The sequence below is a fragment of the Peromyscus maniculatus genome, chromosome 7 (assembly GCF_049852395.1).
Source record: "Peromyscus maniculatus bairdii isolate BWxNUB_F1_BW_parent chromosome 7, HU_Pman_BW_mat_3.1, whole genome shotgun sequence".
Classification (NCBI taxonomy): domain Eukaryota; kingdom Metazoa; phylum Chordata; class Mammalia; order Rodentia; family Cricetidae; genus Peromyscus; species Peromyscus maniculatus.
Window position 1 is genome coordinate 77,487,471 of NC_134858.1, and position 20,946 is coordinate 77,508,416.

A 20,946-nucleotide genomic window follows, 5' to 3' on the forward strand; every position below is an offset into this window, starting at 1 on the left:
ATTTAAAATGCAAATGTCAACTCATGAAATTATTAAACAAGTCCAATCCCATGCAAATGACACTCGACATTCAAATGACATAAGATGTCCCAACATATTTAAACAGCAGAAACTACAATTTTAAGGGTGCAAATGATTCCAGTCGAGTGTAATCTGGGATTCTGCTAATGGCTTCGCTTCTTACTTGCCTCTACCGCATACCTCAGTACTGCTTTAAGACTAAAGCTGCGAGAATTACCTGCCCACTCCGCTCCCTGTAGTAACTGAGACAAGTTGAGCAGCCCAGCCGCAAAGAGCGGAGGGCGCACAGGTAACGGTCCCGTGGCCACAGAATCTGACATTTCAAATCGCCCTGCCCATCTGGGCCTGGGCTGCCTTTGACAGGCCAGCTGGTCACAGACGCGCTCTTGGAGAGAAGGGGCTGGGCTCCGTGAGCAGCACACGCCGCCGCCGCCGCCGCCCTTGCCTCGGCCTTCACAGCCCTCCCTCCCCAAGCTCACGCCAGCAGCGATCCCCGGCGCATCCCGCAGCTGCCCCGCAGGTGTGCACGGCGCGCGTGCCCCAGGTTCCGCACGGGGACGCGCGGGGGTGTGGGGGTGTGGGGGCGCGCGCGAGGAGGCGAGCTGCGGAGCGGCGGCGCCCCTGCCGTCCCACCCTCCCCTCCGCAGTCGCGGGGCCGGGGACGCTCGCGTGCGGGCCCCCCCCCCCTCGCGTTTAAAGCCGCGGCTCCGAGGGGGCGGCGAGCGGGAGCGGCGGGGAGGGGGCCGCCGGCGCTCTGCAGAGGGCTGGCCCCGGGTTCGTCGGCCGCCGTCACCTGACTCGTCGCTGGCGCTCCAGCTGAGGTGGGGGCGGGGATGGGGACGCAGCGCCGAGCGCTAGAGAGACGCGGCGGCGCTGGCGGAGGCGGCAGCGGCAGCGGGCGGGTACGGGCGCGGGGACCGCGGAGCTGAGCCAGGGACCGGGCCGGGGCTGCAAGCATCGCGGCCCGGGGACACCGGGGCGGCGCGCGGCTGCAACCAGCCACCCCGCGCGGCGTCCAGGCTGCGGTGCTCTCGGGGCGGGGTGAGTACGCTGGGCCAAACAGGTCCCCTCCCCTGCGCCGGAGCCCGGGGATCCGAGGGATAATCCCCGGGCGCGGAGAAGGGCAGAGGCAGCCGGGTGACAGCTCCGTGGCGCGCTAGCGGCCGGGCGGGGCCCGAGCTGTCGGCTCTCTGAGCTCCTAGCAGAGAAGGGTGAGGCGCGTCTCGGCTCTGGGCGGCCCTGCTACGGGGATGGGGAGCGAGGGAGGACGAGCCGCTGCTGCCGCCGCCGCAGCCCCATGGCAGGAGGGAGGTGGCCGCGGCCCTGCGGGCTGCCGTGGGTGGTTGGGGAGGGGGGGACACGCTGCGGCCCCCCGCAGCGAGAGGTGCGCGCTCCTGGGCGCGGCGTCCGGAGTAACCCCGACGCGCACCCGGGTCCCGCACCACGGGATAGGGTTGCGCGGACAGTGCTGATGGACCGAGGGCGAGGCCGGGATGTGGCGGCCGCTTCCAGGTGTAGGGAAGCAGGACAGTGGCACGATGCAAGGGCTACCTGGCGGGTGGCTGACAGCCCTGGACCGCGATGGACCAGCAGGGCTTGGCGCGTCGCTGGTCCCAAGAGGCGGTGCCAGGGCGGGGTCGGCGGAGGAGAGAGCCGCCGTGCGGTGGGAGCAGGCAAGGCCGGGGTGCTCCAGCCTAGGCGGTGCGGGTGAAAGCGGGACCGTCTCCTCTTAATTTCCCGCAGAAGAGGAGGCGGTAGACGCGGCCGGTGAAGATGTCGGGCCAAACGCTCACGGATCGGATCGCCGCCGCTCAGTACAGCGTGACTGGCTCTGCTGTAGCGAGAGCGGTCTGCAAAGCCACCACTCATGAGGTGATGGGCCCCAAGAAGAAGCACCTGGATTGTAAGCATCCTTTTATATAAGTGGAACGTGCGCGTGGCATAGGGGCCTCAGAGGCCGGCAGCGTGGCCTTGGATCTCTGTCATGCCGCCTGAAGCCTTGGGAACTGGCTGCCAAAGGTTCACTCCTGAGCTTGTCTCTGGCCTTGGAGGTGTCCCCTAGGGTAGGCCCTGAAATCTTGTCTATCGAGCCATTTTTTCCTTCCGATGACCTCCAAGGCCCTAGAGGAGGAAACACACACACACACACACACACACACACACACACACACACACACACACTTGTACATTTGGACTATGTCTTTTTAATCATCTTTTGTTTTTCTCCACCCCGTTAGGTTAAGGGAAGTGAGGGGTTGCATGGTCAGAATGGAGAGGGAAAGAAAGATGGATTCATGGATGGCCACACTTGTCACTATAATTTCTTAAGTGCATTTTGGATCATTGTAAAATCCTGCCTTTCTCTGTGCTGCTGCTGAGGAATTGTGTGTGAGTGTGGGGGAGTGTGTGTGTCATATGTCACTACACTGAACTGAACTGGAATAAAGCCAGGCTATTGAATGAGCAGCTCCCACTTTACAGATAATGGCGATTTCATTCTAAACATCTTGGCATACTCCTTTGTCCTGTTCTCAGAAAATGCTGGGTGGGATAACTGTTTAGGTCACAAAATGGATGTACTTTCCAAATTAGAGGCGATCCAATTTTAGATGGGAAACGTGTAACACATAACATTTTCACCTGTCATTGGATGGAGAAAGCTTTATTCTGGTTTGGGATCTCTAGATTTCTGAAGGTTTTCAATGCAGTTAGTAAATCTTTTGCTGCTGAAGGGCGAATAGTGACATTTAGAAAGAGTGTCACCTGCTTTGGGCAGTCAGGTATCTCCAAAGCTACTCCAGAAAGTATTCTGCAGTTTCTATCTGTCTGTCTGTCCTTTCCTGATGTTCATTGCTAAAGGTCAGTGTGGGCACGAGAAACCCGTTTGCCCATGCTCATTTTCCCACCTCACTCCCTTGGCCTCTTTTCTTGTTTTCTTTTGTTTGTTTGGGGGTTTTATGTTTATATTTCACATTTTACTTTTCTTGCTTCGATCCTTCTGCCTCTTGTGTTGCTGAGACAATGGCATCACCACCACCCCCGTCAGTTCCAGCCCTCTCCTTTGCACCAGCAAAGTTGGAGGAGGCCTGCAAATGGGCACTGCCAGAGCTATCACATAGCACTGAAGAATTTTCTGTCTAGGCGTTTGTCCGAGGGGAAGACATTATCACTTCTTTCCTGAAGGAATATTTAACAAAATTGATTGATTACAGTATCGTGTGTTATACATTAAGTACTAGGTAAGAAAGGCTACCAGGGCCAGGACACCTAACAGGGGTAGAAATTATAAATTCATGACCAGCTCATTTTGCTGCAGCATGCTGAATCATTTAGCCGTCTTTCCATCAGTTTCCCCAACTCTGGAAGGCTGACTCACGTCTTCGTGGTTATGTCGACCTAGAAGATGCTCACGGTAAAAACTGTGTAGGCTATGGATTTGCTACTTTCATGATAGATCAGTATATTGATGGCATGTCAGAGAACATTCTCAGGTTTGATCATTTCAGGAAGACATCGCTCTGATAAAGACTGAATTTCCCAAATCAAATTAGTTACCTTTATCCTATAGACCTGAAAACATCTCTTAATGGGTTTAAAAGTAGGGTATTTCCAATACCCCAGCATATGTTAACGAGTGGAGTGTTTTAGAAGATATGGATCATGGTAGAAGATTCCATGTTAAAAGAAATAACCTGAACTAGGAACTGACTTTGTATTATTAGAAGAATTATATGTTATACTTTAATGTGTTTGCTACTGAGCATTTCAACTAGGGTAACAAACCTTGATTGCTTTTAAGTACTGCATTTACCTGCCATCTGTGGTTAGTAATCCGTTCTGTTGTGACGGGGAGAGGAATGCTTAGCCTAATTGGTCTCATCTCCAAAACACCTACCTTGCTTTCATGGTTGTGTGTGAACCGCACAACTTACATGCACATTGTAGTCTCTCTCCATGAGAAATTCTTACTTCTGTCAGGTTGAAAACTGAACCAAGCTCTGGGGAGTAGTTTGGTGGCTTTTCTTTTTATTGTCTTATCTTTCCATTAAAACATAAATGATCTTCTCCTTAAGCTTAGATTTTGGGTGTACTGTGGAAAGACAGGTATCACACTCCTACTAAAAGACTGTGTGGAAAATTGACTATTTAAATTGTGTTACATCCTCAGAATTTAAGCAGTAGACTCAGTAGTTAAAGAGACTGAGGGAATGTAACATACTGGTTGTAAAAAAATGCATTATTCTTGTTATTAAGACATGTGAATACAATACCTAAGTTTGTCCATAAACACTGAACCATCCAAGTAGTAGTTTAGTTTTGAAAGCATTATATATTGAAGAAGCATTATATATAGGAAGAAGAGAACAAAACATTTTGGTAGTCTGAGGCAAAAAAAATGTGTTAGTTTGATTTGCACATTTTTAGTTTGGAGTTTCATTTGGGAAATAAGGAGTAAAGTTTAGGATTATGTGATTTTCTAAACTATTGGAGTAATTGGTCTCAGAATCTTCATGAAATGAATATTTGATATTAGAGGGCTAGCTTAAAAAACTAATATTTTTAGATTAAGAGACAAAAATTTATTGTTGCTAATTATGGTGATTTATACAATGTTGCTTAGTAGTGTATGATTTGCATGTTTGAAGAGATGATTTAACATTTGGGGGCAGAATCTCCTGGGGAAAATGTGGTGGTAGATTGAGTCATTTTCTCAGGGTTAGTTTTTCTGGGTTTTGTTTCTTGTTTGTTTGTTTGTTTGTTTTTACATATGGCACTAATTCTTGAACCCAGAACCTTGCTTATTCTGGGCAGGCACGTTATGGCTAATTTGCATCCCTAGCCCAGACTTTTTTTTTTCCAGTAACAGTATCTTTCTTGAAGGAAGAAAAAGATTCACATAGTCAGTAGTTATGTATTATGTTAAATGTTTTTAAAAAATGGTAAGTTTTAGTAATCTAAATGAGAATTCTATTTTATGTTTCAGTTTATCTAAATATTTCATTCTTTACCATCATCTAGTAATAATGTTGCCCCATCTGCACATTTAGATTAAAGACTTTATCAATACTAGTTTTCTGGGGCAAAATGTGCAGCCTCACCTTACTTCCTTTGTAACCTCTTGTGTGTATTTGGTAGCACATTAAATGCCCAGGACTTACCAGGCTGTTTGCTTACCAATGTGTTACATGGCAGTGAGTTTTCCTCCTCTTTTGTGGTTAGTCTAAATGCTAGCCCAAGTCAAATAATCAAGGAAAAAAAACCTAGTAGGCACCAAGTACTGCTCCTGGGTTTAACAGAAATACAGAGTTGGTCCCAAGAACCATCTGCAAGGTGAAATTCAGAATGCATTGCAGCCCTGGTGTAAGATTCATTTGAATGGTCAATGCTGATGGATGATTTCTGTATGTGCCATTCAAAGTATTTGGATTAAAATAATCACAGTTCAAATGCATGATCATCAAGAGTATCAAGCCAAAGCTAATGGAAAGTCCCTTTACCTACCAGCAATCTTATTTTTCTCTCATTATTATTCTTGGAGATTTTTGTTTGTTTTTGTTTGTTTGTTTTGTTTGTTTGTTTGTTTTTGAGACAGGGTTTCTCTGTGTAGCTTTGGCACCTTTCCTGGAACTCACTCTGTAGCCCAGGCTGGCCACACACAGAGATCTGCCTGCCTCTGCCTCCCTCATGCTGGAATTAAAGGCGTGCACCACCACTGCCTGGCTATTCTTGGAGATTTTCTTTTTTTTTTTTTTTTTTTTTTTTTGGTTTTTCGAGACAGGGTTTCTCTGCATAGTTTTGCGCCTTTCCTGGAGCTCACTTGGTAGCCCAGGCTGGCCTCGAACTCACAGCGATCCGCCTGGCTCTGCCTCCCGAGTGCTGGGATTAAAGGCGTGCGCCACCACCGCCCGGCCATTCTTGGAGATTTTCAATAATGAGTTCATCCCACATGAAAGTGATTTAAGTCCTGGATCTCTTTGAGAGATACTAGCATTTTATTAATAATTCTTTTCTCTCCAAATCCCCAAAACTCGTCTTCTTTACTTATGTTAGTATATATTTACATGCTTAGTATATCTGACATATATTTTGATTTATAGAAGTGCAGTTTAAGCCAGGCATGGTGGTGGATGTCTGTATTTGCAGCATTTAGGAGGCAGAAGCAGAAGGAACAGGAGTTCAAGGTCGTCCTGGCCTACATAGCAAAGCCAGATGGCTTTACATCAGACCCTGTCTCAAAAGACTAAAATTCAAAAGAAGAGAAAGAAATTTAATCTGCACTAGTACAGTGGCTACTATATTTGTACCAAATGTATTCTTTTTACGTGTTGAAATATGTGAAGATTGCAGAGTAAAATTAGTATCATATATGAAATATAGTGAGTACATCATATGATTTCCAGTGTAAGTATACTAATTAGCTATGTAGGATATTTACCATTGACTAGTTGTTTTGACTTAACTATTTACCATTGTCTGGATACACTCTATCATTATTTCCTATACCAGGGTGTACTGTGTGCCTTCTAGATTATATTGGAAGACCTAGCCCAATTGTGAAAATGGTTTAAAACAGACTATAACAGTTTTTGGACAGTCAAGAAGAGATGGGGAAAACACACATCTGAAAAGCATTTAATATGACTATAGTTTGTATCAAAAGTCCTAGAGGAGGCCTGTGCTGTTCTTAGCATTCCAGGGGGAGAGAAAAGACACCGAATGAGATTGAGTGGGTGCTAGAGAAGCCGAGGACTTGGAAAGTTGTGTAGACTTCGGGTCTGGTTAATTTCAGTGTGATACTTTGATTTCCAAGTTTTTAAAATAAAGTTAATTATAAAAAATTAAGGAGTAATGGGTAGGAGTGTGCTGTACATCACCTAATGGAATAGAAAGATTTTTTTAATGAATTTAAAATTTCTTATTATTGGTGCTGGAGGTTGGACCCAGAATCTCATACATGAGATTCTGTATGCTCAGCCCATGTTGTACAACAAAGCTATATTCCCAGTCTTTAAAAAACTGACTCATAAGTGCTTTCTAGTGACTTGAAAATAGAAGAATATATATTAAGTAGGTAAGTTCGTCTCTTAATTGCAATATTAACATGCAACACTTTATAATAAAATCTGGAATTTTGGTACATTGCTAGTTAAACGTTCACTTAATGGCTAATAAATACTTCCTTGTGATTTAGTCTATATATTAGGTTATTATATCTTTCTTTTAACTTCCCACAAAGATCCTTTAAAATCTTACTTCCTCCTTCTATGTAGACCCTAGATAGGCTAGGGTGTTCTTCATGGCTTACCTTGGTTTCTGTAACTTGGTAAGAAAGGTCAGAATTGACACAGGACCTGTTCCTTGAAGGCCACTACTGAGCTATATTTTGGTGACTCAGCTCCTGGAACAGCCTTCAAATAGACTCATAGTGCCTTTAAGTCATTTGGAAAGCCACACATTTTGCCATTAAAATATTTACGCTTGTTTCTTTGTCTCTTGTAAATTCCTTTTTCTTTGCCTAGAAACCTGTTTACTTGTGTTTTCTTGGAGGAATTTACCTAATGTGGGCGGTCACGTGGGAACTGCTCTGCCCTGCCGCTGTCAATTACAGCCTGACCTGTAAGAAATGGACTCTTGCCTTGGGGCGGTGGGGTGAAAGTGCACCCTGAAGCCTGGTCTTTGTTTAGCTGCCTTCTTACTACCTTCTCCTTTGTCCTGCGTGCCTGAGGACACCGCCACCTCCTTGTGTAATGAGGTTTCTCCAGCACACATGGTGAAGGTGGATCTGTGTTGTAAAAGGTTGTGCAAGGTGCCGTTCCAGCAATCCAGGAGAGGCAGGCTGACTCTTCACCTGCCCTCTCTTGGTTTGCCTTTTGGTTTGATCACTTGACTGTTGTCTTTTGGTAAGCACTTTTATCTTCAATGATAACTGTCACCATTTATGTGTGAGTTATTCTCCCTGTCATCGGAATCCTTAACCTCACATTCTATCTGTTTTTATACCCATTTTTAAATGTCTTCATTTGAGCAAATGAAACCACCGATGCAGCGTCCCTGGACTTGAAGGAGTCTTCCAGCAGCCAGCCTGTCAACCACACTTTTATTTCCTATGGCCTACTTTCTTGAAATAGTGATTGCGAAGATGTGTACCCCTCTCCGGATAGCCCTTGGCTTTGTCTTTAATTCAGGCTTAAACTATTGACATGGCAGTTGTGTGCCCATCGCCATCCACTCAGTGACCAAGCTGATAACCCGAGCGCTCTCTCTGGCACATGAATACACTGTCATAGTCAGGTCCTAGGACTATCAGTGCCCAGGTCTTGGTGGCTAAGGCCTTATCTTTTGGAAGCCTGGGGGCACCTGGGGAGAACTGTTTGCTGATCCACCGCTACTGCTGCTGGCCATTTTCACAAGTGCCGTGACCGCCGCTCCCACCACTGCGTACTTCTTAACACATCTGCGGATGAGTTTTAGTGCCATCCTTTGAATCAATTCTAACTCCCCCCCCCCTTTTTTTTGTTGTTGTTTTTTGTTTTTTCGAGACAGGGTTTCTCTGTGTAGCTTTGCGCCTTTCCTGGGACTCACTTTGTAGACCAGGCTGGCCTTGAACTCACAGAGATCCGCCTGCCTTTGCCTCCCGAGTGCTTGGATTAAAAGCGTGCACCATCACCGCCCGGCTAACTTTCCCCTTTCTACAGGAAGCTATGTGTACTATTTTTTCATTTTTTCAGTCTTTCATGGACTACCCTTAATTTAATAGTTATTCTTTAAAGTAGATTGGTAATACTTGGTAACATTTTTTTTTTGTAATAAAAGAAATTTAGGGATTTTAAAGGCTTCTGAGTTGTATGCCATTACCGTCCACATTTTATTGCTGCTATTGTAGTTTTAACCTCATTAGTCATTTGATAGAGACAGTGTGTGTGTAGTCATTACCACTCTGAATTGGACTTCTTCGCTCGCCATTCCTCTTCCTAGTGTTTTCTTGAACTGTGACCCTCCGAAGCTGCCTCAGTAAGGCTGTTTACTGGGGAATTATGCTTTGTCTAAAAAGCTTTTATTTCCTTCATGGCTTTGAGAGATAGTCGGAACGATTCTAGGATGACAGTCCATGTGCAAATAATAGTTTCACTCCTTTGGCTTTCATTATTGGCTCTTAAGAATTCATCCCCCCACCTGCTTTCAAATGATCACCTGCTTTATGGCTGCTTTAAAAATCTGTCATGACCTTCTATAGCATGAATGAGTAGATGTGGCTTCCCTATTGTCTGTCCTATTGGCACTGTATTGGGTTTCCTGAACTGAGAATTAGCATCTCTCATCAATTCTAGAAAATTCTCAGCCTTTCGATTATCATTGATTACTGCCTATACCCATTCTCTTTCTCTCTCTGACCTTCAAGTGTAACTAGATACAGTACACTTTATTATAGCCTTTCATGTCTAAATATACCTTTCATAGTTTCCAGTACTGTTCTATTCAGCATGCTTTGTTTTCAGAATCTATCCAGTTTATTTATTCTCTCTTTATCTGTGTCTTAAAGCTTTTATTCACCCTCAGTTATAACTTTTTAATTAATTTTTTAAGTTTTGAAGTTTTTCAGATCTGTTCTTTTGGGTATGGCATATGTTCCTTGCTCATCTTTCTTGGATCCTTTTTTTTTTTTATTTCTCTCCTTTTTTTAGCCAAATTAATTTTATCTTCTGGTTTACATGGATCTGTTACACAAGGCCCTGCTTCTGGCTAGTTTAGCCTGTGCCTGACCCTCACTCATGGTGTTTTCTCAGATGGTTCATAATTTTAGCTTCTGAAGTCTGTTGGCTAGATCTCCATCAGTAAGAATCCCAGAGAGCCTGGTTTCACCTAGATAGAGTTTGTGCTTGCTTCATGAAAGACCCACAGGGGCCCCATCCTGGATTGATTTCTGCTTTCTCATCTGATGCAGGTCCGTGTTCATTCACAATCTAAAAATCCAAAGAGCTCAGAAAACTAAAATTGCTTTTGTAAATCTTTGGTGGCAGAAGTTCACCTGATAGTCTTCATACCATCTATCCTGAAGTATATATTTTCAACTACAGAAATGTTATTACAATGAATTTCAAGATTATACTGGGGTGTTAGTGTGTGGTGTATCTCAGGCCTTTGCTAAACATAAAAAGTTGTGAAATCAGATATATATGGCCCTCAGGACCTGAGATACTGGAGTGTTAGTCTGTAGTATAAATTTTAAACTTGAGAAGGGGAAAGCTGTGCTTACAAATGCCCCCAGAGATTTTCCTCTCATCCACCTTGAGTGTAGCCTTAATGTGACACATTTTATTGTTTCCTGTAGTGGGTAGCCATTCCAGCTTGGTTCTGGAAGTTCCAACCCCCATTGAGACTCTGGCAACTGTCACGCCTACGAGGCGGGGCGAGGGGAGGCGTCTGGGGACCCGAGAGCTAGATGGGCCAGCGCTCGCTCTGGGCGCTCTCTCGGTGCCAAACGCTGACCGGTGCAGATTGACTGTGCAGAGCTCCGGAGAACACCGCTGGACTGCATTACACCTTCCCCAGACCCTGCGACCTACCCATTACTTAATTTGTGAGTTACGCCATTAAATAAATATCCTTTTAACTACGTGGAGTGGCCAAAATAATTTCTCCAATAGTTTCCCTTTACTAAAGGGCCTTCTTTTTGTGCATGCTAATTTTACTAAGGGTGCAGCATTGGAACCTGGGCACCTTACATGTGGGTCTTTGTTCTTAGTCCCAGAGGACTGGTCACATGTTGCCCACGAGGCCTGTAGGTCATTCAGTTTCAACACATGCTTTCTTTCACTTCAGTGTTGCTCTGTCTTACGGTTTTCTGAGACCTCTCATGATTTGGTCCTGGGGATTCATTCATTACCCTATGAGGAAGCCAGATGGGAGTAGATGGCTATCTTTTCCCGATAGTTCACCCCTACACTAGGAAGGAGTCCTGCCTGTTTTCCTCTTGTTCTTACTCAGTCCCCCTCCCTCCAGTTCACTAAAATCACCATACACTGCATTACTTTTAGTCATATGTTGTTTCTGTATTTTTCAAATCGTTTCTAACACCCAGCTTGGGCATGCCTGCTCAGGGCTGAGATGGCTCCCTGTGCATCTCAGAACTGCAGTGAGCTTCTGTGTGGGTTTCTCCTTCTGGTTGGAGTTACCTCCAAGCTCCTCTGACACCAGACACGGAATGAGAACTAGTTTGGGGATTTAAGTATTAATGGGATGACTGTCTCTGGTATACTCTTCATTCTTCCCTAACTTTAGGCCTTTCCACCCATACTTTCTGTATAAAGATCTTGCTTTTACCTAATAATTCTCAGAAGAACAATGAGTTAAACTTTGTTGGTTAAAAGACCATAAACTCAATTAAAAGTGGAATATTTCAGAAAATCAATTTTAAAAACTATTATACCACTTAATGTAAATAGTTAATTCATAGTCCCTGTTAGCCTCTTTGCAGTTACATTCTTGGGATATGGTAAAAATTACATTTTGGCAGATGGGTATGGTGTGTGCCTATAATCCAAGTGTTCTGGAGACCAAGCCAGGAAGATAATGAGTTCAAGAAGGTCACACTGAGCTACATAGAGAGACCCTGTCTCAAAGAACCAAAGACCAAAATTAAAAAGAAAAAAAAAAAAAGGTTGAGTGAAATCATAACTTTGGCCAGAAACATATAATTAATGGTCAGGATTTGTAAACTGGAAAAACGTTAAATTTTAATTATGTCTATATTCTTTTGGCTGTGTATTTGAATTGTATGTGTATTTCCTTCGGTATATTTCTTTCATGATTAATAATTAGGAATTAATGTTACAGAAAGTTCGTCAGCATTCTGTGGGTGTAAATGTATGCTTTTACTTTTCTTTGTGTCAGTCAGTTACGGCTGAGCATTACTCTTCAATGACTGCCTTACAATTTATGAATGTAGACTTTGTACATGGGAAGGAAAGTTCAAAAACCAAAAAACATAATTTCACAGTAGCCAAAAACTCAATTTATTCTGAAACTATATTATTTTATATTCAATAATACTCTTCACTAACACGATGACATTCCCACTCACAATTTGGAAGATGGGGATGTAGATGAAGCTCAGTGTTCCAGCGCATACCTGGCATGTATCCATGGTTGGCTTGCATCAGTGGCTGGTATGCATCAAGTGCTGGGTTTGATCACCAGTAATGCAAAAGGAAAAGAAAGAAAACAGGAAGGAAGGAAACAAAGAAAGAAAGAAAAGAGTGCCTTGAAGAGTTTAGAAAAGCAATGAGGAATAGGAGACAAATTTAACTTAAAATAATATTCTTCTTACCTTCATAAAGAGAGCAATAAATGTCAGAGTATTTATTTGGTTTTCAACCACCTAGTTGGAGAAATTAGAAGTTACTTTCAGTCTTGAGGCTTTTAAGTATTTATTTAACACAATATCATTATTTATTCATTCAACAAATATTTACCAAATGTCAGGAATTGTTCCAGGAGGCAGGGATACCTCAGAGAATAAGATGTAGCCTGTGGCATCAAGAGATCTAGCAGCTTAGTAGGGGAGACGGAAAATGAAAGACCTAATTACCAGTGATTCCAGAAGCATTAAGGTTTAGCGGGGAAAGAAAGACCACAGTGGAGGTGCATTGTAGAAATGGTGTTTAAGGCCAGACTTGAAGGATCAAAGGAACTCACATGGGTGAGGTGGAGACAAAGGCTGCTTGATGCTCAGCAGAGAGCGGCTCCTGCAGAGAAGGCAGGCCCTAGGAACTTAAGCTGACAGCTGCTTCGAGGTTGATAGTGTGGAGGTCAGATAGTGTAAGACATGATCTCTGAACTGATGCATCCCCATCTACAGGACCTTCGAGGTTGGACAGAACTTTAGGCATCTCCAGACTCCCAGTTTTTACAGTTAAGGCAGTTGAGTCCCAGAGGCAAAATCACACATTCTCTGTGTGTTGATACTGGTAATTCTTACTGTCTTAAGCAACTGCTCCAGCCTATCATTGCTTTGTTAGCCTCATTCTGATGGTTAGATCGGTGCCCGAGAACCTCAGCTGCAACTCATGATTATCCTGGTTAGAATCAAGAGTATGCAACTTGCAGCTGTTGCAGCCTCTAGCTAGGTAATTCAATAGACTATGGCTTAATGTAGTTGTGTTGTGTTCTGTTTCTCTTATCCCATCAGAGTTGCTCTGTGTTCATGTTTTTATGACCTCTTAAGTAGTTTGACATGTAATGTTCTGTTTTCTTCAACCCTTGTATGAGCATAAGTGTGCCACATGGAGCTACTTAGAGTCTTCAGTAGTGAGAAGGCTAAACCAACTGTTTAACCCTTGAATCACCCCTCTGCTCTGTGTATATTTACTTGTTCTTTTTAGTAATAGTTCTCACTATTTTCCATACGAGGCTTTTAATTTTTATCTATCTTTTTCATAGTATTTTGTGATTCTATAGTATATAATATATCTTAGTATATCTGTGCTGTCATGGCATTGTGCAATGCCAAGGAGATCTCTCTCTCTCTCTCTCTCTCTCTCTCTCTCTCTCTCTCTCTCTCTTCATTCAACTAGCCATTTGATTTGTAAATTGTACTCATAATTTTATAACCTAGTGTTGGAAATTGAGAGAAGTGTCACTTCACTTCAACTCAGCCTTGCTCCTTGCTCAGATGGAAAAAAGTCTGAGTTGAGTGCTCGATGGATGGAAGTATAAATTAGTCTACATATTTGGGGCCATGTGTTGTCAATGTCAGTTGAAAACCTCTGAAAGCCTTTTGAACTAGTAATTTGACTTCTACAGGTTTTGTCTTGGAAAAATAGAGAAAATGAAGCATTTATAAATGTTTGATACAACATTGTATATTTTCCTTAGTACTTTATTAAAAACAATGATTCTTCAAATAGATACTGGAAAACCTCAAAAATGAAAAGTTAAAGTGTATTTGTCATGGAAATTAAAACATGAAGACATGATTCCATTTTTAATGTAGACATGTGCCGATGACATGTATTTCTGGAAGACTATACACCAACATGTTGTCTGTGGATTGAAGGACTTGTGTTTTCTACTTTGTACCCTCGTCATGTTGACTATTTTTTTTCTATGTTAGAGGAATATAGACAAACTGGTTAGGGCAAAAGGAGGACCATTTGGGCCTTTATAACCAGGTTGAGGAAAGGGCATGGATGGCACTGGCCCCTTCGATGCTTATTCAGGATCCTTTTCCACATACAATCAGTGATTCAACTTTCATTTTCGCAGAACAACTTTCTCATTGAGTCTAGAAGTGTGGTTTGCTATCATGGTAGCCTCACTGAGAAATTAGCTTTCTTCCTATAGCTAGAGTTTGACAAAAATCATAGAGAATAATTGACTTCTCATGTTGTTCCATGTCCATGGCATGGCACCATGTGTCCAATTTACTTTCTGTTGTTGTGATAAATACCATGACCAAAAGTAATTTGGAGATGAAAGGGTTTATTTCATCTTGCTAATTATTGTCCTTCATGAGGAAAAGTTGAGGTAGGAGCTCAGGGCTGGAACCAGGAATCAGAAGCCATGGAGGAATGCTGCTTCCTAGCTTGCTCCTCAGGGCTGTCTCAACTTGCCTTTTTTATACAACCCAAGATATATCTGCTCAGGAGTGACCCCACCCACAATGGGCTGGCTCCTCCCACATCAGTCATCAATCAAGATTTGCCTATGGCCAGCCTTAAGGAGTCATTTTCTCAATTGAAGTTCCCACTTCCTTGGTATCCTTAGCTTGTGTCATTGACAAAAATCTAATAAACACATCAGGATTGTCAAGCTCAACCAGAACTACCTTCTTGGGATCAGTCCCAAGAGCTAGGGGCCAGATGCAGATTTTCTTTCTGACTCTCTTTGGGGTCTGCTTTGGATGGCACTTCTCAGTCTCTTACCTGGGGCTTTAGAGTCCTCCAATGAAGTCTAGCTGATGAGGAAAACAGAAAAGGAAATATTCCAAGACATGGGACTAGACCTAGATACCATTCCTGTCTGTTTCATTAGTAAGAGCTCAGCCAGTGGCCTCCACACATTTAGAAGATGGTGTCTAGATGTGAGTGCAGCAGAAGGAAATAGCTTATGAACACAGGACATTGATGCTACTATGCCCATGGAAAAGGCATTGGAAATACTTCTCTTATGTCTGTGGGATCTCAGGAGTTCTCACTCCCCTCAGCATGACAGTTATTCAGATGCACAGTGAACTGGCTGAAATTAGTACTTTTCGGAGGGTAGATGATTCTGGAAATGAGTAGCTAGTGGTCAGGCACTGGTTCCCTGTCCTTGCCACACATGACAGATTGATCTTAGGGCTCTTTTCTGTGTAGCTTGGCTTGGCCTCAAACTTTTACTTGTGTGCAATGATTTGGATTTTCACTCTCAAACACAGTTGACATATAAGCTGAAACCAATGTAGCACCCCTAATCTGGGCCATTTTTCCATGCTAAATGTAGCACAAGCCATTCACTGGATTTGCATAGATGCCTAGTGTTTGGAGTCATTGTGGACACTTCAGAACCCAGGACCCATCTGCTGGGGGCCTTGTGATTTTAAGCTAGTAATGAGCACATTAGTGGCAGGCCCAGAAGAGACTGTTCTCTAAATCTGCCCGATAGCTAAAGGCGACAGTTATTTACTTTATCGTTTAAGCATTAATGGAGACAATTAAAGTTATTTTGAGAAAGAAAAGTGGCTGTTTTGAGTCTTGCATTTAAAATGAAAGCTTTCTCTGGGGGGATCAAGTCTGGTAGTACTCTATCATCTTAAAATTTGAATAATGCAAGATGTTTTCTTTGAACCTCATCTTGGGTACCTACATGGATATAATTTGCTCCTAAATTTAAAGGTCCTCTCAATTCACATTTTAATGTAAAATACACTGGCAATCTCTCTTTTCCCATAAAACTTAGGTGAATAAAAAAAAAGAGGCTTTGTAGAGGTGGATTGGGGCTAATGTGATCACAGACTGGGTGTGGCGAATAGAAGCGTAGCTGAGGTCTTCCTCAGAAAGACCCTTTGCGATCAGTGTTCTTTCCCAAGCTTGTAGAGGAGAGGACAGGGTCCTAGGAAGTTACAGGGCTCATCCAATGCCTACCACAGCTGGAGAGAAGAGAAGACAGGATTTCTTCACACATTCTATTGCAAGACTCATGCTTCTTTTCCCACCTTTGCATGGCATCTCTTGCTTACCTGTCCAGTGTTGTAAGGAGTAATAACACAAAACAGAAACAGATAAGATCCCACATGATTGTTTAAGGCAGTTCAGTAGCTATTTCATGACAGGGATAAACCCCTATGAAGCCTGTCTTTGGATAACAGGAGGGAAATATGAAGGGTGTGGAATCAGATGACTGCCCCAAGCCCATTTACTCGTCATCAGTAGGTTTGTATGAAGGCATTTATTTCAACACACTCTTGAGCAACATTGGGAGGCGTGAATGAAGCGCACAGCTGTAGAAAGAGCACCGATCTGTCATCAGAGGACCCAGGCTAACCCTGAATCTGTTGCCTGCTGGCTCTGATCTGAGCCAGATAAGTTGAATTTTTGCAGGTCTCAGTCTTATCTTTTCTAAGGCATCGTGGAGTGCCGTTGACAATGGAAGGAATATGTTAGCTAAAACCAGTGACAAGAAACCAACCCAAATCACTCTACAAAGGATTCTCACTAGAGGAAAAGGCTGAGGCACAGCGAGCAGCAGTGAATTTGCTAAAGAACTGCCTGGCTTCAGCTGCTCTGGGCTTTTCTGTGGCATCTGCTTGAGAAATGAGGGTTTTGGGTTTTGTTGGATTTCTTTTGTTTGTTTGTTTTGTTTTTTGTATGAAAGGGAGAATAAGGCAATTAAGCCTCCATTGTAGTTTCATATGTTTTGGGCCAGTGACATAAGTTGGCACTAATTATTAGGATATAAATGTAGCATGTTCAATTTAAATCATCTCCAGAAATCAAATACTGGAATATGCATTACAGTTTGCTTTGTTACTGTAGATTTCTAAGGCTCAGTGGTGTGGTTTTAGACTTGCCTTTTTTTTTAAGATATTATTTTAAACTCTTCAAATAGGTTTATAACAAAAGAGTGATTTATTATTTAAGAAAAAATAGTGGCAATTGACCACTGAAATGTTTAAGACACATGGAAGAGTGAAGAGCAAAATATGAAGTGGCCTTATTATTAGGGCTTATTGTTTGGAGGTCTCCTTTTACACCATTGCCCATTTATAAAGACACAAAAAAAGTGGAGGGACATTTAATTACTATTTTTGAATTAAGCACCAATACACTGCTGTTAAGAAAGACTTGAAAAATATTTGGAAAATGAGCTGACCTAATAGTGAAAAATAATTTTTAAAATGATCAATAGTTACAATGAGTCTCAGTATTTACGTTGTAAGTACTTACAGGGAAAAATGCTTGGACAACATTAACAATTTGGGGCATTGACAAATGAAAACTGGGTAGAAATTAGACAGCAGCAGAGCAGATGAACAACGTGAAGGACACTGATGCTTCTTGTTTGGGTAGAAGACGTTCTGGAAAGCTGTTAGTCAAATTGTTGAATCATTTAAAATTTTTTTTTTTTTTTTTTTTTTTTTTTTTGGTTTTTCGAGACAGGGTTTCTCTGTGTAGCTTTGCGCCTTTTCCTGGAGCTCACTTGGTAGCCCAGGCTGGTCTCGAACTCACAGAGATCCGCCTGGCTCTGCCTCCCGAGTGCTGGGATTAAAGGCGTGCGCCACCAACGCCCGGCTCGAATCATTTAAAATTTTATATTTAAGAAATTAATTCTTGGGCTGGAGAGATGGCTCAGCCGTTAAGAGCACTGGCTGCTCTTCCAAAGGTTCTGAGTTCAATTCCCAGCAATCACATGGTGGCTCCCAACCATCTGTAATGTGATCTGGTGCCCTCTTCTGGCATGCAGGCATACATGCAGGCTGAGTACTGTGTACATAATAAATAAATAAATATTTGGGGGAAAAAGAAATTAATTCTTTCAATCAGTAAGTGTGGTTATGGTTAAAAACTGATAACCTGATACACTAAATGACCAAGAGCAATATAACTTTTGGAGGATCAAAGTTGTAAGTGTATCTTAATCGTGGGCTCTTCTAGTTTTTAAATATTTTTTTGTGTTTTTTTTAAGTTTAATTTTGAATTGTGTGTACTTTTATGCCTTTGTGTGGGTATGTGCATTTGTGTGCAGGTGCCCATGCAGGCCAGAAGAGTGCATTGGATCCCCTGGAGCTAGAGTTATAGGGGCTTGTGAGCTGCCGAGTATGGATGCTGGAAAACCAAACTCAGTGCTCTGCAAAAGCAGTAAGTGCTTTTAACTACTGAGCCATTTTCCCAGCACCCATTTTGGTATCTTAAAGTTTCTTTAAATTGTTACATGTAGTCATCCTCTATTTAAAAGTGTGGGAAAAAGGCAAACATCTTTGACTTAAGACTATTAGTTTTAGTTAAACTTTAAATCTTAAAAACCCCAAAATTATTAGTAGTAGTATGTTAGAGCTGAAAATACATGAACAAATTGAACATTAGCAATCTTTCCATCGTGGTCTGACTCATTTTATTTACGGACACACATATAATATCTTGGCTATCTTAATTTACATGACATTATATTACAGCACAAACAATTTTTATGTTACATGAAAGTTTTTAAATATTGCCTTCCCCATAATAGTTTAATGCTTATTTCTGGGCTGCTAGTTATACACAGGGGCCACAGTAACTCTGAGAGCCCCCTTTTTTTTCTTTTATACATATAGCAGAAGAGATAAGGTTGAAGGGCATGGGATAGACATGGCCTGCTGGGAGTAGTGAGTCTTTTACCTTTACCTATTTTGAAATTTACTTGTATACAGATTCATGGGGATTTAGTGTGGGTAGCCACCTCTTTCCTGAGAGGTATTATCTGTTTGCAACCAACCAAATAGAACCCTTATTTGATGGATCTATTGCGTGAGTGGACTCAGGTGCTTCATTATTAATGTGCAACTGAGCCTCACAGTGTTCTCTTAGACCTACAAACCTTGTAACAAGTGCTTCCTCACTAATTCTGAGGTCTGAAACATGCTGGTCTAGTCTCTTCGGTTGGGCTGCCAAGAGTGCAAGGCTCTCAGAGTTGTGCTGAGGGAGAGGAGCTTCAGTCAAGTGTCCACTGAACACCAGCCTTCTTCGGCCCTCAGAGGAGATTCGTTTGGCACAGCAGGAATCAGGAAGTCCTGGGAAAAATACCTCAGATACTCAAAATATTGCTTTCATGCTATAATCAGCAGGAAAATTCTCAATTTACGATCTCCCCTTTTATCCTCATGTTTCAGGAATGTACTTGAGAGCATTTTTTTTTCATAATTAAAATAATTGCAAAGATGAGTTTAATTCAGAGTTCAGAGACAGGGTAGAATAGGAAGATCGGTTGAAATCGTTTAAAATATAAAATAAGGATAAAGTAAATGAGAAATTGAAAGGAAGTCAATAGAAGATAAGAAGTCAATGATATCAATGGTAGGAAACTAGATAAAACTTTCTGCCATCCCCCAAAAGTAGAGTACTAAATGTGAAATTCGAATAAGACAGAAAAGAAAGGAAGTGATGGCGCCCAAGGGAAGAATGGGAGGCCTGGGGACATAGGTGTCACATGGATAGAAACTAATGGTGTGAGCTTCATATCCCTTGTTGGTTTTTGTCCTTGTTTCATTTGGCTTTTGTATTTGATTTGTTTGTTGAGGTGGTGGTTCTTTGTTTTTGTTTTGAGATTGGGACTCACTGTATAACTCTTGAGTACTCTGGAACTGGCTTGCTTTATAGATCAGGCTGGTCTTGAACCCACAGAGATTTACCTGTCTCTCCCCTCCTGAGTGCTGGAATTAAAGAAATGTGCTGCCACACCCAACCATCTTTAGTATTTGAGGAGTGAGGTCAAGCATTGCTTAGTGAATTCCAACTGTCTGACTTAATTCTTTTTTCCTCTGATATTTGTGCGGAGGTTTGAAACTATAGGGAGCCCTGTCCTACCCAGAGAGTGTTCTCTAATCAAAAATCACAAATTTTTATCTCTAAATTATTTTGAAGTTTCCATTTTTAGGCCTTGTTTTGTGTTTAGTATTTTTTTAAAGTAGTCTGTAATTTGTTGCCATACTGAATACAAGTGTCATAAGGATCATCTATCATTATTTTATTTAACATTTTTATTGGAGGCCAAAGTATATTATACTAGGCTTTGGTTTTCTTAAAACATTTATGGTTCTATGATTTGGTGAGCAATCAAAACATGGTCTTTATTCTAAGGCATTTGTTGGTACATGGAGAGCTGCACTACACAGTTCATGTTTTAGGACTCAATACTCCACTAGAAAGTGACAGTTGATAGGATCCTGATGGTGTCTGTGCTGGCAGGCTATCTACCAGCTACCCTTTCTTTGGGTGGTCCTAAATGTCCTTGTCTCTTGTTGCAGGAGGGGTGGGAGGTAGTGTAAGCTCCACTCTGGTCCTTGATGGGATCACACTTGAAGATGAAAGATCTAGGAACACAGACGCCTTCACTGCCTCTGGTCAACACTGAACATCCTCAAAGGGCCAGTCAGCAGAGAAGCCTCAGAACCAACACTTGAGGAGATGTTGTTGGAAAACAAGACCCAGCATCATCTGCTGAGAGATAATGGAACAGGCTTTTGGACAAATCAGTCACAGTTTATTCCTCACAAAGCAGTGGAGGTATTATGACTGGTGTATTACGAGGAGAGAATGGACAGTTTTGTCTGATGGGAGTTAACAAAGGCTTTTTAGTGGTATGTTTGGTTGGGTATTAAGAGGCAGATGGAAGTTTGGTGCAAGGAAGCATGCCTGGCTCGCTCTGGTGTGTTTAATGTATGATGAGAAGAGAAGGAAGCAGCTGAAG

General features: G+C 42.5%; 1 protein-coding gene across 35 annotated transcripts in view; it reads left to right on the forward strand.

Annotated features, from left to right (window-relative positions):
- Positions 1-409: 409 nt before the first annotated feature.
- Snap91 (synaptosome associated protein 91) overlaps positions 410-20,946 on the forward strand; it is a 117,321-nt gene continuing 96,784 nt past the window's right edge. For 21 of the 35 annotated variants that reach the window (XR_013052837.1, XR_013052843.1, XR_013052845.1 and 18 more), the window contains exons 1-2: positions 929-1,062; positions 1,765-1,924. Coding sequence is in view for 21 of the 35 variants with exons in the window: in XM_076576732.1 (XP_076432847.1) it covers positions 1,795-1,924 (130 nt within the window). In the remaining 14 variants the exon portion in view is untranslated. Of the gene's footprint in view, positions 542-607; positions 843-921; positions 1,233-1,764; positions 1,925-20,946 lie in introns of those variants that run through there. The other 14 variants (XR_013052850.1, XM_042281345.2, XR_013052841.1 and 11 more) reach the window with 12 other exon arrangements.